The 16,012-nt window shown below is 58.5% G+C and overlaps 1 protein-coding gene across 2 annotated transcripts in view; it reads right to left on the bottom strand.

The window, feature by feature from the left end:
• Positions 1 to 16,012, bottom strand: part of AGAP3 (ArfGAP with GTPase domain, ankyrin repeat and PH domain 3) — a 108,935-nt gene that overhangs the window by 1,456 nt on the left and 91,467 nt on the right. For both annotated transcript variants that reach the window (XM_064647729.1, XM_064647648.1), the window contains exons 13-17: positions 13,735 to 13,896; positions 2,536 to 2,690; positions 1,989 to 2,079; positions 1,410 to 1,632; positions 113 to 368 (exon numbers count right to left, since the gene is read on the bottom strand). In XM_064647729.1, coding sequence (XP_064503799.1) covers positions 113 to 368; positions 1,410 to 1,632; positions 1,989 to 2,079; positions 2,536 to 2,690; positions 13,735 to 13,896 — 887 coding nt within the window. The remainder of the gene's footprint in view (positions 1 to 112; positions 369 to 1,409; positions 1,633 to 1,988; positions 2,080 to 2,535; positions 2,691 to 13,734; positions 13,897 to 16,012) is intronic.

Genomic DNA, 16,012 nt, shown 5'->3' with positions numbered 1-16,012 from the left:
TGAGGGGACCCACAGCAAGATGGGTGAGAGGTGTCTCATGCCCTGGGAGCAGGGAGGTGGGGAAGCACTGGGATAGCACCAGAAGTGCCACGGTGGAGGCTGCAGGTCTTACCCAGATGAGCAGCTGTGTGAAGACGACATTGGCCATAGCACAGGAGAGATGCAGCGCCGTGCGCCCGTCTCCGTCCCCATATGTCTCATTCACTTCCTCCTTGGTGCCATGGGCCAGCAGTGTCACCACAAGGCGCAGGTCATCCTCCACCACAGCCCGCAGCAGCTGCTGCCCCAGAGGGATGTCCGACTGGGGCAGTGGGGCCAGGAAGAGCTTCTGCTCGTATTTAGCCCGGATCCAGCGCTCCTTCTCCTCCCTGCCAGACAGGACACTGTCACTGTCACAGGTGGGACAACCTGCCTGGGCCCCACATGTGAAGGGACACGAGTACCAGCACTGTCACCCAAACACACCCTTGTGAGCAGTGAGTGTCTGTCACTCCCAGGTATGTCCTACATACCCCTTGCTGTGTCCTCATGCCCAAACCTGTCTCCAGGGCTCTGTAACCCCAATCCAGACACCTGCCTGACACCTGCTTGGCTCACTGAACTTCCTTACAGCTCCCTATGGACACTGTGTGGTTATGCCCATGCTTGTAAAGTGCCAGCACCCCACACCCAGACCCCATGCCTGTCTCCTCATTCTGGAGCCCCTCACACTCTCCTGCATGCCCGTGCCGTGGCAGCGTGGGGACCGTCCCTGTCCCGTGCCTGCCCGTGGGCCGTGGCCGGCGGCAGGAGAAGGTTAGCGCTGCACACGCCAGCCCGGTGCCACGGGAGGCACCTTATCGCCGCCGCCGTCTCGCCCGGCGCAAACAAAGGCTGTGTCCGCGTCCGTCCCGGCGGGGCCGCGGGGCCGGCGGATCGATGTGTGCCGTCCCGCCGCTATCTGCTGCCATTCTATCCATCTGCATCTGGCGGGCAGCCATCAATGCCCCGCGCCGAGCATGCTCACAGCCGCCGGCCCCTGACCCGCGCCACGGCGCTGATAAGCTGCAGAATGGGCTCTTGTTGGGATGAGTGACAGCAGAGTGGCTCCGATAGGGACAGACAAGGGCCTGAAAGGGACAGACCCTAGAGACCCACACGATGCTGCCAAGCCATCTCTGTTAACCCCTTCGGCTTTGCAGCCAGCCTCGGCTCCCTCAGGCACCACACGGCCATGGCCACCATGGAGCCTCACTGACCCACCAGGAAGGTGGGAGAGGATGGCCAGTACCTCAAGGGCAGGCAAGACCCCCAACACTGGAGCACCTTGAGGAATCCTGTCTTGATGGCTGCTCCCAAATCCCCGTGGTGCCCCCATCCTTCTGGTGTGTTGCCCAAGAAGCATCCCTGGGGTTCCCCACCTCCCTTACCTACTGCTCTCAGGAGTGGGCTTGGGGTACCCCTCCACCATTCCCTCCCAGACAGCGTTGGCCAGGGCGTTGCCGATGGCTGTCATGACCATGAGGAGCTCGCTAGGCCAGTCGTCCAGGTCCAGGGAGCGCACGCGGGACAGGTGGGTGCCCAGGTTGCGATGGATCCCGGAGCACTCGATGCACATGAGGGCACCCAGGTTCAGACTGGCCCAGTCGGGATCTGAGGGCAGCAGGATCAGTGGGGGAGAGTTAATACCTGCACAGACTCACCAGCTCGCCTCCTGTGCTTCAGAAGACCCATATTTGCAGGCACCTGCCCACCAGAACTCTTCCCAGCCCAGCGCCCCTGGGAGAGGTAGGGCCAGAGAGTCCAGGGCCCCAGGTTGGCCAGTGAGGGGTCACCGGCCACTGTGGCAGGCAGGTCTGTACCCCACCCCTGAGGGGCAGGTCCACGGCAGGAGAGGACAGGACAGTCCCACAGAGCAGGTCTCTCTGGGCTGAGAGAGGGGGTGGCTGGGGTGGCTGGAGCCCCCTCCCATCCTGGGCGGGCCCCTCCCTCAGTGCAGGGTCTCTTACTCGGAGCGTCGCAGTCCACGCAGAAGCTGTTCCCGCGCGCGGTGCGGACGGCCTGCATGGCCTGCGCGTCGCCCTGGCTGCCCAGCCGAGCCTGGAACACACCCCACGAGACCCCCTTCGCTGCAGGCCACACGTCCTGCACCCCCCAAGCCCGCCAGCACCACAGTCCAGGGAAACCCAGGGGGTTGTCCAGCACAGGGACTCAGACAACTGGGTGTGGAGGGACCACGGATCGTGGCCAGCTGTGCGCCGGAGGAGCAGGGGACATGCACCACAGCAGGGAGAAAGGGCAGAGCTGTCCAGGGAGGGAGTGGACAGCACATCTGCACATCCTGGTGGGATGCAGAATGCTCTGTGGGGCCGAAGCAAGGCTGGGAAGAGGTGACAGAAAACCTGGGGGGAATTCCAGTGATGGGATTCAACTGATGGGGAGCAGAGGGATCTGGATAGGATCCAGCCTGGACAGACAGGCTAACATGGGACATGGAGGGATGTGGCAGAAGCCAGAGAGGAGAGAACAGAGCAGACCTTGGCCAAGGCCTCTTACCTTGTTCTTACTGCTCTCGCAGCCCTGCAGGCTGGCCAGGATCTGGCTCTCAATGGCCTGCACCCAGAGCTCCCGCTCCTCCGACGTTGAGGCCTCAAAGAGCCACGTCTGGCCCGTCAGCGACACGATAATGAACTCAAATGGCTCATCTGGTTCTGGAAGAGAAAGGTGTGCCATGACATGGGGCTGGGAAGGAGGGGGTCTGCCACTGGACAGTCCCCACGGGCCATCACTGTGCCTGCACATGGGCAGGGTCACTGGCAGCAGCGGAGCCCAGGGGGCTGGGACAGGCAAGTGACAGCAGGGAGGAACCAGAGCTCTGTGCCAGCCCACCCTCCCTCTGCCCACACAGCTCCACTGGCCTTGGCTCACCCTTCTGCGGCCTCTTCCCCCCGCCATCTGGTCTGGGAAACCTAGGAGGCTTCCAGACCCCTGGAAGCTGCTTGCACCCACTCTCTCTGCCCTGTGTCCCACCCTCGGAGAAAGCTGCCAGTCCCTGGAGTAGTGAAGTCAGCTCCTCCAAGAGCTGGTGCCTCAAAACTGCCCCAGCACCAGCACTCGGTGCCTGCCCACAAGTGGCTTTGGAGGGACAGGCCCCGCACAGCGAGTGAAGCAATGCAGGGAGGTCCCGTGCCGTGGGCTCAGAGGGAGCCCTTCACCAAGGCTTAGAATGCGTTCTACCCCCCAACGCCTGCCAGCCCGGGCTCTGCCCTGCAGCCCCCCACGGGCACAGTTCATGGGGTGCCATCCTCAGCCTCGCACCCAGCGCCAGCATTTACCTTTTATTGCCAACTTCAGTAGTTAGTGCAGTAAATGACTTAACTAAGCGGGGCCTGAATGGAATGACTAATAAACGTTATGTCACAGCACACGCTTCAGCTCATAGCAAAATGATTTGTAATTACCTAATTAGCGTTATGCAAATAACACCCTCATCTCCATAATGTGCCTTCCCAGCTCTCTATTAAAAGCAGAGAGTCAACTGCTCAGCTCCAGAGACAGCACAGAGGCCGAGGGGCCCTCGGTCCTCAGCGAGGCAGAGCCGCACTGGCCTCAAGCCTGGCAGGGTCTGTGCCTACTGGGGCTGACGTGGAGAGGCGAGCAGGGGAGTCTGGAGGGGTCTGGAGGGGGTCCTCTCTTCTGCCTGACTTCTCTGTGGTGAAGAAGCCCCTCACAGTGGAGGGAAGCAGCAGGAGGACAGGGACTGAGGAGGTGCCACAGCCCCCACCAGGGCTGTGAACGGCTGCAGAGGCCTCTGGCTGGGTCCCACCAAGGGCACGGCCACCCTCAGCTGTTGTTGGGCCATCTGGCCCCATCTAAGCCAATCTGTGCCCACAAATACCCCCAGAACATGGTGCAGCCTTGGGAAGTCTCCTTAGGAAGGCCAGTTCCAGTGGGAGTGGTGAGAGAGCACAGCCCTTCCTCACAGGCACCACCTGCACTGACAAGTACCAGGCACAGCACCCAACTTCATCTCTCTCCATTGTGCAGAGGTGTTCATCCCACACCAACCTGAGGGTAAACTGCCCTCCTGTGCCTGTGCTGTGGTGCAGAGTGCCTTGGGATCCTGCATTCCACGGTTAAAAGTGTGAGTGACATCAGGCTGGAATGGTGCTGCCCTTTGCCAGTGCTGAGAGCTCCATGACGTGTCCTGCATGGATCCCAGCAGCAGTCCCCAGCTTGGAGACCAACAGGGCTCGTGCACTGGTGTAGGAATGCAAGGCTGGGTTTCCACACCAGATGAGCCTGAGGAGGATGGAATGACTCCAGCATGTGGGGCTCTCCGGGTTTGCCCTTCCCAGATAGGAAGAGGAGGCTGTTTCATTCATTTCACCCTAAATCAGCCTGGGAATCTTCCTCTGGGGAAAGATGTCTGCACCTGCCTCTCCTGCTGGATTGAGACTCTGGGCCCTCAGGAGGCTGGCAGACTGAGGGTAGGGGGCAGTCAGTCGCCCTGCTGGACTCTCCCCTCTCTTGAGATGCTCCAGCCTAATGGGGACATCCCACTTGTCCTGCACTTTGCCCTTTCCTCCAGCTCTCAGCCACAGGAGAGACCCCACGGTCTCCGCTCTGGGGGGCTCCCTTCAGGCCATGTGCCTCCTCCCCTAAGGGTGTTTGCTGTGGAGGCTTCAAGGACACCAAATCCCAGCTCAAGAACAAGATTCTTGGCAAATATACAGCTGGTGACTTGTGAATACTGGGAGAAGAAATAACCAGACAACAGCCAGGCTAACAGGCACTGCCTCCTTGGCTCACTGGCCTCTGTGACTGCTGCCAGACCCGGGCACGGGCAGGGAGCCCCCGGGCTGCAGGGGAGCCAGGACCAGCCCCCCACAGCAGGGCCAGTGGTTGCCCTGGGCCAAGCACTACCAGCCAGGAGAGAGCAGCAGCTCCCTGAGACTGCCCATGTGCTGGAGGGAGCGTTTGCAGAGAACACTCCTGGGGCACCCTGACACATCAGAACAGGCCCTGTTCTCAAATCTCTCCCTTCCTTGGTCTCAGCCACCCGTGGCTGCCGTCCCTGTGCTGCAGAGCCCAAGCCAGCTGCCTGGACCTGGGAAGCACTGGATGCACCTCAAGCCCTCCCTGCCGCCGAGCCGCTTCTGCTGTCCCTGAACAGCAGGAAGCAGGTCATGGTCCCTGGGACACAGCAAGGACTCCTGCCATGGGCTCACAAGGCTCCATCCTCCTTGTTCCTGTCTCTTGTTTGCCCAGTACCTCCCTACCAAACATGCAGGCAGGAATCTCAACCCCAGCCTTCCTGTGCCTGGAAGCTTCCCAGTGGAAGCAAATGTCCACCCTGCCTGCCCCAGGCCTTGTGCTGGGCTGGGGGGCTCCCAACCCTCTGCTCAGGACATTTACAGGGGGCAGGCAAGTCCCTCCTGCTGGGAGATGGATATTTCTGGGGCTCCAACCCCACTGGGAGGGACCTTTGCACTGTCACAGCTTAGTGACATCCTGGGGCCCTGGGTCTGCCTGGTCCCAGCCCTGGCAGCAGTCCCAGTCTGACCAAAGCCCCTGCGCAGGCTCCACAAGCCGGGGGACTCTGCTCCTTTCCTCCTTTGTGCCTCCTGGATTCCAGCTTCATGCTGAACAAAGGGCCTGTTGCTCTCGGAGCCCAGGAAGAGCTAACAAAGGACCACAGCTAAGGCACACCAAGGCAAACTCCCCACATCTCTTCCCTGCAGTAACACGGGATGGCATCTCTTTGGAGGCCCGAGCACAGCGTGGCTATGGCAGAAGGGCAGGGCACTGTGGGATCACACCCCTGGATTCACACATGGGGTTCAGCAGAGAAGGGAATCAAGGACTCAGAGCAGCTTTGAACACTGTGCAGATCCAGCTTCTGGGACAGTCTGGGACCAGTTCCTGAGCTCCCCAAGGGATCCATACAAGTTGAATCAGACTCAAGTCATTGCTTTAGGGGAAGTACAGGGCAGTCTCATCTTTTTCTGGGGAGAGGTACAGGTTTCAATGTGGCAGGGGCATTTCTGGCTGGATGAAAGCATAGCATGAAACAGATGACATGGGCAGAAGGGTCTGGACTACCTCTGCTGAAGCAGAGCTGGCAGAACTCCCTTTTCTGCCCCACATGTGGGCACAGGCTCCTTCCCAGAGCCCAGAGGAGCCTTAGAGTTCCAACTCAACAGGGGTCAGGTCCCAGAGGAAGCCACTCCTACAGGAGACCTTCCTATCTGCCTTGGGGTGAGGGGCTATCCTGGGGCCAGACGGCAGAGCCCGTCCCCCAGCTGCCCCCCGGCGTGCTGGTGGGAGCCCATTACACCAGCTCCATTAGAATTAGTGGGCAGTGGAAATGAACGCGCTGCCTCTCTCTCTTGATGATTTTTTGATGATGTTTTAAAGACTGAGCTCCATGAAGAGTCGCTGAGCAGAGTTCGGTGGGAGCCGGCTCTGCTAATGGGTGTTAACCCCACGACCCCCCTCCAACGCCGCCCAGCAACGAGGGCTCCAAATGGGAGCAGAATTAGGGAGGGCACGGCAGAGCGGCCGGAATGGCGGGGCCATGCGGCACCCAGACCCCACTGGCAGCCGAGCTGAGCCGGCTCTGGTAGGGACCACAGCCAGGCGACCAGTCCCAGGGAGTCATCCCAACCCAGGCTGCTGTGCTGGGCAGGCAGCCAGCAACCCCCTCCAGCACACCAGCTTGGGAAGGAAGCATGTCCTCTGGCAAGAAACAAGGGGACGGAGACATCCTGTGTGCCCTGCCGGGAGCCAGCCCAAAGGGACAGGAGGAGGGTGAGGAAGAGCCCACCAAGGTGCAAGGGAGGGCCAGAGCTCTGCTGCCCACGGGGGCCCCGGGACAAGGTGCCCAGTGGGATGGTGGGTCTGTCGCTGACACCTATGGGATGTTGGAGAGGGGAACAGTGGTGTCCTGGAGTGTTGCCCTCACAGCTTGTGCCAAGGCCCCTTTCTCTGCTCTGAGTGGTGGGAAGCACAGCTATGAACAGAAGGGGTATATCAGAGGGCTAAAAACCCCTCAGCTTCAGCACAGGATAGGGCAGAGCTCAGTCCTGCTCTGCAAAGGGCTCTGGCTACACCCCACATCATCACTCAGACCAGAGACGCCCCCGTGGGGACCCCAACACGGAGCCAGGGGAGCAGCACTTCCCACCTCCTTTCCCATGGATGCTGTGCTTCTCCCTGGGGTGCAGCAGGTCACCCCAGGCCAGCGTGTCCCCACAGGGAGCTGCAGTGGAGCAGGCTGGCCCCATCCCTCAGCCCTACCCGAGGTGCCCCCACACAGGTTGAGGCAGCACACTCAGAGCACAAACAGCAATACAGGGGGGCTGCTCCCCTGTCCCACAGGCACCAGGACACAAAGCACTGTGTGAGAACACAGAGGATGGAGCAGTGTCCCTCTGGTCCCTGATGCTCCTCACCCACCATGGCAGCACCATGCTCCAAAGCACTCAGACACAGGGCAGCAATTCCCTCCCCACACAGAGCACTGGACAGAGCTCCCCCATGCCAGCCCAAAGGCCCAGGGCAGCACTTCCCACCCCAGCAGGCTGGGCTGGGGGAGCTCAGCACAGGGATGGCAGGAGCACCTCCACATCAGCACCCCAGGCACAGAGAGCCCTCCGTGTCAGATGGCTCCCTGAGTGGCTCCTTCCCAAGCAGAGGGGTGCACAGGATAGTGTGGAACACCTTCCCTGCATCCCAGCAGGTCAGGCAGGGAGGAGCAGGATCACACTCAACATCAGCAAAACAGGAAGCAGAGCTTGCATTGAGCCCTATTTTTCAAGCAGAAGTCTCCTCTCCCACCTCTGCTCTTCTCCATCTCCCAGTCACATCCAGCCTCTCCCTCCACACTGCCCTTCTCCCACTTCCATTCCTTCTCCCACTTTTTGCTGCCATAGCAAAGTGTCTCCAGATGCCCTGGTGAGTGGGAGGTCACACAGAGAGAAGAGGAGGTGAGGGGATGCCTCCAGTGTGTGGGGCACATGGCAGAAACCAGGGGCAGGTCCTGCTTGAGGTGCAGGGAGACCCTGGCCCACAGCTCCGCTCTCTGGCTGCCAAGCCTGTGAGAAGGGTCCTGGAGCAGGGCAGCCAGCAGCCCCTGGCCTCAGGATGCTTGTTTGCAAGCTGCCACTGTACCACATCATTACGAGGTGTTTGGGATATCAACAAATTAGCAGGCGTCTGGGAAGAGAAGGATGCAGCACCATTCGTAAATGTCAGCTCGCTGCCTCCTCATTTTGCAGATCATTAAACCCAATATTCCCAACCTGTATTAGTGCGACAGGGACAGGCCCCTCCGCGGGGACAGCCGAGGAGAGCGCAGCAGGAACAGCGCCCGCTGTCCCGGCGCCCCCGGATCCAGCAGTGCCCCAGGTTGAGCTGGCACGTCCCCACGGGGGACAGCACGGGTGCGGGGGGTGGCAGCCACGGGGGCTCAAGCAGGGATGGGCACACTGAGTTGCAGAACAGAGGGCACACGGCGGGGTCTCAAATATGTGTGTGTGGGGAAGAACACAGTGTGTCAGGAGGAGCAGGTGCTCCTGAGGGACACTGCAGGTACACAGGGTGTGCAGGGGGTCATGTAAGGGTCAAAGAGTGTCATTTCTGGGTACATGGGGGGCGGATGCCATACAGGGTGCAGCATGAGCACAGCGTGGCAGGGCTGGGAGGTGGCAGAAGGGCCATGGAAGTGTGTGCAGGCACTGGGGTGGGGGGGCCACGCTGTGGGCACAGGAGGGAGGGCATGTACAGTACGGGCTTTGTGGTGTGAGCGGAGGCTTGTGGTGGGGTCAGGGGTGTGCACATGAGGGTCTCTCAGGGGGGCAACACGGAGCTGCACAAGGTCCTCCAGGAACCACAGAGCGAGGGGGTGGGAGCTGCTGGAGATGGAGGACTGGCTGTGGTGCAGCGATGCCCGGCAGGAGCCAGGACGGAGCAGGGAGCTCCAGGGTCTGTAATGAGCAGGAGTGACTTGTTAGCACTGAATTAAGAGGCTTGGCGGAAGGAAGCGCGCGGGTGACACAAGCTGTGTGGGGCAGGCGGGAGCTGAGCGATGGCAGCTGGAATCCCCGGCAATCTGGGGAGTGCGGCTCAGCCTCGGCTCCCGGCTCACCGCGATCGGCCTCCGACAGCCCCTGACAGTTGGCATTAATCACGCACATCGCCCCAACACAACTCTTTACTGGCCATCAATTTCCCGTGGGTTTTAAAACTAAAAAACAAAGACAAAACCGCGTCGTTTGGCCGCCACTGAGAAGCACATTAAGGGGCTGTCAGCTTCTCGCCATGCACCCTGCATCACTCTTTAAGCACATGAGAAGTTCATTATCCCCGGAGCTCTGGCAGCCATGGGGAGGCTGGCGCAGGGAGCGTCGCAAAGGTGCCGCTGCCCTCAGCTGTGTCTGGTGGCTCCTGGGCCCTCCTGGCTCTCAGGACAGGGGCAGAGGGTCTCAGGCACAGAGGAGTTGTGGCTGCAGGGAGGCTCTGGGTTGCTCCGTGGCAGGATGGGGCACTTTTGGCCATGACACTTTGCTGGGCTCTGATCTGAGCAGACTTCTCTGATGGTCCCTGCGGGCTGACACTGCAACCCCACTGTGGTGACAAGCATCTTCATCCCCTGACAGCCTGACACACGTTTGCCAGCCTGTGGGTGCTCCCTGACAGCCTGAGCCGCACTCCCCGGTTTGGTGACATCCCCGGCAGCCCAATCCCACGCCTGCCATAGTTTGTGGATGCTCCCTGGCAGCCTGACACTGCGCTCTCTTTAACATGAGCCCATGTAAAATAGCAACAGCTCGTTTGATTTATGATACTTCAGAACAACTAAGATTCAATTGCTCCGCACGTCCCTGGCTCTGATTACCTCCTAAATGAGATAAACTGATGGCAATTTATCCCCAGACCTCACTAACTTTCCCAGGATGCTAACCTGAGCCGCTCGTGCCCCGCTCACAGGTGTGGGGCAGGCACAGGAAGGTGAAGGCAGTCTGGGCACTGCCCAAACCTGCTCCCTCACACACCCCCACAGCTGCTCCTGCCCAGAGGAATACTGTGACAGAGGCTGAGCCTGACACTGCACCCAGCCCCACGCAGCTCCTGGTTTTGGGGCGTCCGGCCACAGTGCTCCCCACACAGCCACACTGGCCTGAGCTGATGGGCAGCATGGCTCATCACTGGGCTGTGCTCACGCTTGTGCCAGGACAGACAACCCTCCACAGAGGGAGGACCACCACAAGGGATGGCAGCTCAGCCACAAGGGACGGCCGCTCTGCCACAGGGCACATCAGCCCCACTCCCAGCACACTGATTTCACACTTTCACTGTGTTATGTGAAAGCAAAAAGCTCAGATTACCCTGCTCTGAAAAAAACTGCTGGAACTGTTCAAGAGCAGCTAAAAAAAATTCAAGGAGGGATCAGGCATACTTATGGACACCAGTCCATGAGATAAACCCATGGCCATGCCCATGACATGGGGCAATGCTCAGCTCTGGGTTCATGGCTGGAACTGATTGCCATCCATTCAGACATTGGTATGGGACCTCATGTGGAGGCTCAGCACCTCCTTGTGCTTGCGCCAGTCTCTCTGTCTCATGCAGGACAGTGGCCCAGGGGCGACCACCCGAGCATCAGTCCCAGAGTCACTTGCTCCTCTGCCTCTGCCCTGGGCTGCTGGTCCTGGTGACGAGCTGTCACAGAGTCCAGAGCTGTGCCAGCTCTCAGTGCAGTCCTGGTGCTGGGAGCAGGAGAGAGACCGACCAAGTTGCCCACAAAGGTACCATGGGCAAGAGACCTGGCAGCAGGTGTGTGGCAGGCAGGGGATTGTCTGCATGAACAGGAGTGTGTGACCCAGCTCCATAACTCATACTGAGCACAGGGGTGCACAAAGACCCTCTCCTGACAGAGACGCCCCTCTCTCCCCAAAACGGCGCACACAGCTCTTTGCTGCTGGAACTGGCTACAGCAGGATGAAGATGGGAAGCTCTAAGTGCAGCAGGAGTGGCCACTCCCTGGACTCAGAGCAGGTCCTGCTGGCATGGACGCTGGGTGCAGCCCCTCGACCCACAGCAAGGCATCCTGCTCACACAGGGGGAGCTGGGAGCACAACAGAAGTGATCTTGCCTTTGGAAGTCCAATTTTGCAATCGGACCAGTCTTCTAACACAGTAGATTACTTAAAAAATAAATGCAAGGTCAATTTGTTAACAGCCAACCAAAAGGCAGAAACCCACCATGTAACACCTCAGGGCACCACTGAGTCCCAACACAGGCCTGGGAGCAGCTGGTTCCCATCGCCTCTGCCCGACCACCACGCTGAGCTGGCGGGAGCTGCACCCATTCACCCCCTGGAGGAGGGCACGGGGGCTTGGAAAGGCTGGAGACATGGCAGACGGGCTGCTTGTGTGCCTGTGGGTCACAGATGCCCCCTCTGCTGTGCTGTGCTCTCCTCACCACTCACGTGGTGCTTGCACTGCTCCTTCCCGCTGCCACGGCAGAGCAGCTCCCATTGCCCACGTCCCAGCACCGGCAGCACTCGGATCACAGCCGGGGATTCCTCCTGCTCCCGGCACCAGTGCCACAGGCTCTGGCAGCAGGAGGAGCCACGGCGTGCAAGGTCTGCCAAGTGACGGATGAAGGTGGGGAACTGACACTTTGCTGGCAAATGAAGTTCCATATTGATAAATGTGAAGGAATGCACACTGTAGGAAAAAGTTACATTACTCCAACACCTCACAGGGCTCCAAATTAACCATATGGAGACAAGGCCCAGGTATCACTGCAGGTAACACAGGCCTTTGCCCAGCTCACTGCCATGGCCAAGGACCAGGGCAGGGAACAACAGAAAATACTGTGATGCCCTCATGCTCCACCTCTCCCACTCCACCTTCCAGGGATGATGCCAAATCAGGAAGGACACGCAGAGTGAGCACGTCTGAAAAAATACCCCTATGAAACGATGAAAAAACTGGGATGGCTCAAAGACTACAGGCCTGGGCACCCAAGATTTTGAGCAGTGGTTAGTCCATATGAATGCTTTGTAAAAGTGTTCCCGAGTTCAGTGACCTTTTCCATTACAACACTGCATTCCATTCCGTGTAACCTGAGGTCCCAGCATCTGCACCTCTCCCATGCTGTCAGCTGTGCCGAGCAGCCACAGGACCAGACTCCTCCTCTGCAAGCACTGACACATCAGTCCTGCACTCCTTGATCTTCACTGTGGCCAGTTGAGTGCCTTCATGTCCACAACATAAACCCAGATATCACACCCAAGTCAGCTTTGGGACCTTCTTTACAACTCTTTCTTAGAATATTATTAAAGGATGGGACACGGTACTTCAGCACCTGCTTTCTCAAGTTTCACATGTGGGCACAAAGTCATTCTACCCTTTGCTATCCCACTCTTCATACAAAGAACGAGTCTCTTCTTTTGCCAAGCACCGGGCTGAGAACCGCAAACCAATTTAGGAAGGGCAGCAATGGATCTGAGGAGGCAACATACACCCAGAGCTAAGAACAAACTGCAGCTACACCATGCTTTGCTAACCATGAGACCAGCGGGTACGACAGACTCAAACAGTGCTCAAGGTGCCTCAGCCAAGGTGCCTTCCCCTTGCAGAGGAGAAGCCTGTCCTAGACTTGGGGCATTTCAGATGCAGACAACTACAACAGCAAAGAAAGCACAACAGAGCTGTCCAACTCTGCACATCATCTCTGCAATGTTTCTAAGAGAGGGAACTTGAGGAGAGCAGTTCTGCCATGGGACACCTGGGCTGCTGGGCTGCGGGTGGACCTGTGATGGAGCAGGGTGCCAGGACAGCTGCAGCAGCTTAAGGTACAGACTAACATTTTCTGGTTTGTTTTGCAGCAGTCATTAGCTTCCAACACTTGTACTGAACCCTCCTCCCATCTGAATCACATCTTTGGTTCACTACAAAAGCTTATTGAGTGCTGTGGGACAGGACTACCAAGAATGAAGTAAAATCTCAGACTGAGGATTGCTTTTTCCAGAGGCTAATCACAGATGCAGGTTTTGGAGAAAGTGGCTGCCAGGCTCATCTCTACCTGGATAAATCTGGGTGGCTTTTCCTAGCAGAATGCTTCCCCATGCCTTGCAGCCTCCTGCCAAGCTTTGGGTCCCTCTTCAGCAACCACAATTACCAGAATTTCTCAACACAAAAACCATCAGTGCTTTGAGTACTGGCTAAGCAGTGCACATGCCTTCAGCTGGTCACCTGAACTAGACAAGCTTTTCCAGAAGACCTCTGGCTTCAGGCAGGTGCCCAGCGCAGGTCCTTTAAATAATGAAAGTTTGGCCAATTTCCAAAACAGAAATAGGTTCTTGTGGTGGAAAGTGTCTGCACCCATTAACCATGTGGTGTGCTCTCAGGCCTGTGACTACAGTTAGTAATTATTATTACCACTGAGGGTCTGTGCAGGCACGGGCATGACAGTGGTCCTGCCTGCACTGAGCATGAGAAATGGAGGGAAGGGCAGACCAGAAAGGCTGGTTTTTCCCTCTCTCCTTCCTCAGCACAAGCTGCTTAGACAAGGAGTGCTCCGAGCCCCAGGTCTCCATCAAGTCCCACATCAGGCTCTGAGCCCCAGATCCCTATCAAGACTTGGATGAGGAGCACTCTGAGCCCCAGATCCTCCCCGAACCTCACAGGAGCCCTGGATGCCTGGTGCTCCGAGATGGCAGTGCTGCCAGACCCTTCCTACCTTCTGCTGCTGTGCTGGGACCATCAGGCCGAGTCGTCCCTGTGCTCTTTTTCCTGCGATGCTTCTTCCTGTTGGCATGTGGTGACGGAGGCGGCTCCAGCTTCGGGCTGGCGGTGCTGGAAATGTTTGGGCTGGAGCTGAGCGAGTCGGCGGTACCATTAGCTGGGGACAAAGAAAAGGCAAGTCATGTACAGCGGGACAGTGACAGTCTGCTCTTTCCAGAGACACCCAGGTGTCCAGGAGTCAGCCCTGGTACTTGCCTGGCCATATGGCCACGTGAGACAGGGAAGTGGCCGCTCAGCCCCATGGCACGGGGCCACTCTGACACTCACTCCAGCTCAGGGCTGGCAGCAAATTGGGCAGAGTCAGGCTGGATCTGCTCCACACCAAGATCCATGTGGGATGATCACACAGGGGCAGCTCTGGCACCTATGCAGCCGGGACACGCACAGTGGCATCACTGAGGCAGCCTGATGTGCCACCCCCCAGCACGTGTCCCTGTGGGAGCAGCTCAGCAGCAGCGTCCTCACGGGGCTGCACGAGGGAAGGGACGGACCCAGGAGGTGCTCTCGGTGCCCCCGGGGCAGATCCAGGCCCCAGGATCTGCAGAGCCTCTGCAGAAGCACTGGCCCCCCCAGCACCGCTCTGCCAGACGAGGTGACTGGGGTTGCCACACTCAGGAACCTGAGCATGATGGGCTCAATAGGCTTCCGATACGGAGCTGAAGAAGCTGCATCCCCAGCAGCAACGCACCAAATTTATCCTCAATCATACTGTTCCTTACAATTAATAGCAGAATTAGAAACAATCAGGGAGCTGCCTAATTACTGTCAATTAGAGTGCGCTAATCAAGCTCCGATCACACACACACACGCTGCCGCTGCACTCACCATTAAATGTCAAATTTCATTAGAGACCAGCAACAAAATCAAAAGCCTGACATTCAATTTCAGCAGCACACACAGCGCAGGCTTCCAATCAGCATAAAAATGCAGACTCCGGGGAAGGCAACGAGGCGCAGGAGCCCTCGCTGCACTGTTAACCCTCTCCTAAATCCACTCCTGCCTCTCCAGTGTCCACCCACCCCCAGGGCACAGATGGCAGCTCCTCTGCTTCAGGCAGCTTGCCGTGCTCTCTGCCACAGCCTAGTGTTTCCCATCAAGTCCTGACCCTTCATTTCCATGTTCTGTGGCACCTGGAATTAAGAAAGGAATCACAGCATCACACAAGTTCCAGCAGCGGGACTGTGGGGACCTGCCAAGCCCTTCTCCCACCCCAGCCCAGCCTCTGCTTCCCCAGTTCAGCCTGCTTTGGTCAGACTGGCTCTCTGGGGCTTGATCTGTCTTGACAAACATCAGCAGTGGGGTGGAGAGGGGAACAGAGGGATACAGAGCAGCACAGAGGGAAAGAGCCCAGGACCTCCCAGGGGTCAGAGGGCAGCCAGTGTCCCACTCACATTGGATGGGAGAGGACGCAGCATTGGATCCATCCCAACTCGGGCTTCTCCTGCACTGACACAGACTAGTAGGGTGTTTCTGATGCTATTTATCCACAGGGAAATAGCTCACCCTTGACAATTAGGAGAGATAAATCTAATAAAATCAGACTCCAGTTTTATAAATATAAATTACTGATCCTGTTACAGGACTGTGCTTAGAGCAGGTGTGAGGCACCTTCAGCTCCCAGCCGCAAGTCGCAGGGGACCTGAACTTTCTCGTCAGTGGCTACACATGGTGCCTCCAGCCTCCCTCTGCTGCCCACCTGCTCACCAGGATGCCCCCCGGGCCAAACTCTGTGCTGCCAGCACTCTGCCCCCCTCCAGGCTCAGTGAGTGGGGTCGTGCCCTTCTGCGCTCCCAGCAAGCCAGCCGTGAGCCTGGCACCTCCCGATCCCCAAGGGATCATTGCCCCTGTCCCTGCTCTTACTGCCCAGCACCAGAGCTGGGGGCTTCCAGGGCCATGGTGGGATGGGGTTGGGATGGCAGTAGGGGGGGCAGCATGTGGAATATACTCCCTCTGCAAGATCAGGTGTTGCTCGCTCCCCCTCCTTCCCCAGCAGGGCCAGTGAGCCCCTCTGATCCACCCAAGGACTTCCAGGTCCCTGTCTCACCATGGAACCCTCCACAGGCACGCATGGGACTTCCTGGGCTCCATCTCCAAACCAACCAGTCTTATGGGTGGCTCCGGGACCCCACAGGTGGGTCACAGAGCTCCTCCATAAAGGACAGACATAGAATGTGCTGGAGCACGTTTACATGACCGTACGTCCCTGTCCATCC

The sequence above is a fragment of the Pseudopipra pipra genome, chromosome 1 (genome assembly GCF_036250125.1).
Source record: "Pseudopipra pipra isolate bDixPip1 chromosome 1, bDixPip1.hap1, whole genome shotgun sequence".
In the NCBI taxonomy this organism is placed as follows: Eukaryota; Metazoa; Chordata; class Aves; order Passeriformes; family Pipridae; genus Pseudopipra; species Pseudopipra pipra.
The sequence above is the reverse complement of the archived record's forward strand: the minus strand, read 5'-3'. Positions and strand labels throughout refer to the sequence as shown.